This window comes from Thalia democratica, unplaced genomic scaffold (assembly GCF_965202585.1).
Source record: "Thalia democratica unplaced genomic scaffold, ktThaDemo2.hap1.1 HAP1_SCAFFOLD_468, whole genome shotgun sequence".
NCBI classification, from domain to species: Eukaryota; Metazoa; Chordata; class Thaliacea; order Salpida; family Salpidae; genus Thalia; species Thalia democratica.
Genome location: NW_028139518.1, coordinates 32340 through 34188, shown reverse-complemented (window position 1 = coordinate 34188; position 1849 = coordinate 32340). Strand labels below are relative to the sequence as shown.

Sequence of the window (1849 nt, the reverse complement as noted above, 5' to 3'; positions counted from 1 at the left end):
AACTCGTTTTACTAATGCAACTAGCTAAGTTACGTTTAACGAACCGAAAATTTTAATATTTTTGTAAAACTTAAACGTAAAAAATGTTTTTCAACATAACTTGCTCGTTACTTTTTCAAACATAAATGTAATTTAGATATAAAAACAATTGTCAATTAAGTTTCTTCTTAATTTGTATTTATATAATTGACAATAAAAATATATCTATAATATTAATAGTTTTAAATGACCTATAATTGTCTTTAAGCTTTTGTATACTGTTAAATAATTTATACAAGATTCAGATAATTAATAACTTTCATAACTATAGCTTGCTGCTGAAATTTTAAGTACATAAGTCACAAATAACAACTTTACTTTTAAAGCTTTTATTTATTGTGAAAAAAAAAACATGTGATATGCAAGTATGTAATTATTTTAGCTACATACACTTACATTGTGTGTTAAAAAAAATTAACCATAACATGTTCAACAATTTGTATTTCTACTGCTGTTGTTAATATTGAGGTATTTTTGCACAACAAAATTTTTCCACATCTTTACTCAACTTACAAGGTTCTTCTGACCAGGTCTTATTTTCTACGTCATAAACTAAACAAGTGCTTTTTCTACTTTGAAATGCAGCAAGTTTATAACCAATCGAAATGACCGCATCTGGGATTAAAAAAGATTTAGCAGGCTTTTTAAGTAAAACAAACCTTCTACTAGTTGATTCATAAACTTCACAAGTTTTTGTTAAAACACCAAATACAAACAGTTTGTTTTTCTTGGCAACTGATATGTGAAAAGCTCTTTCTTCAACCATATTAGGCATGTTTATCCATGTATTAGCTACATGGTCATATGCCTCAACAGTGTTTTGTATTCTATTTTTATTACTTCCACCACCAGTAGCAACAATTCTCTCTTCAACACGGTACAATCTGAAAAGTTTCTTGCTTCGTTCATACCAGCAACTTCTTTAAAGCTACAAGTTGCCGGATTGAACATTAAACAACTGTTAAGTGTTCTCCCTTGTGTATGTCCCCCTAAAATATAAGCGTTCCCCATAAAAGAACACGCACAATAATTAGCACGTTTGCCAGGCACATAACTTATGATTTCCCATGCATTAGTAGTTGCTGAGTACCTTTCAATAGACGTTATGCAGTGTAAACCATCATCTTTGCCACCAAATGTAAAAAGTTCACCTTTTATAAAAACTACATTTGAATATTCTCTGCCTACTTCTAGTTGTGGTAAGTTTTTAACACAATTTAAATCATTTGCTCTAACAAAATACACATTACGGCATACTTTTCCTTTTTTCTTACCCCCACATAAAACAATGTTAAATTTATTCTGGTTACAAAACCTTGTAAAAGATTTCAAGCTTTTCAAGTCAGTTTCTCTATATTTTTCTAAAATTAGTTTGTTTAAGGAAGTAAAATCGTCAAGAAAACTATAAATTTTCTCTGAAACATAATCCAAAGCAGGAACCGATAACAAGGGTATACGAATTTCTAAGAAAAGATCTGTTGCATATTTATTGCGTTCTTTTTTGTGGCCAAGCCAGGAAACTATTGCATTACAAACTTGCAATTCTGAATCAATATTTAGTTCACTGCTTGACAATATTTTTGACATACTTTTAAAGTCTAACTCTAAAAATGACGAATTATCAACAAAAATAGGAAAACATCGTTCAATAAACTCAAACAAACTATTATATACAATTGATGACTTAAACTGTCGGAAAAAATAATAAACAGCTACAAAATTTTTAGTGTTAAGTTTATCATCGACACGTTTACAAATTTATTTTTCATTTTCTTCACTTAACAAGACTTTGTATTCTTTTGAAGATGAT

General features: G+C 28.9%; 1 protein-coding gene across 1 annotated transcript; it reads right to left on the bottom strand.

The window, feature by feature from the left end:
• Positions 1–831: 831 nt before the first annotated feature.
• LOC145846486 (kelch-like protein 8) lies at positions 832–1626 on the bottom strand. The gene has a single exon (XM_082953243.1). The coding sequence runs from the start codon at positions 1624–1626 to the stop codon at positions 832–834; it is 795 nt and encodes a 264-aa protein (XP_082809369.1).
• Between the last annotated feature and the right edge of the window lie 223 nt (positions 1627–1849).

Coding starts and splice junctions, on each gene's coding strand:
- LOC145846486 (XM_082953243.1), bottom strand. CDS start 1,626: ATGTCAAAAATATTGTCAAGCAGTGAACTAAATATTGATTCAGAATTG.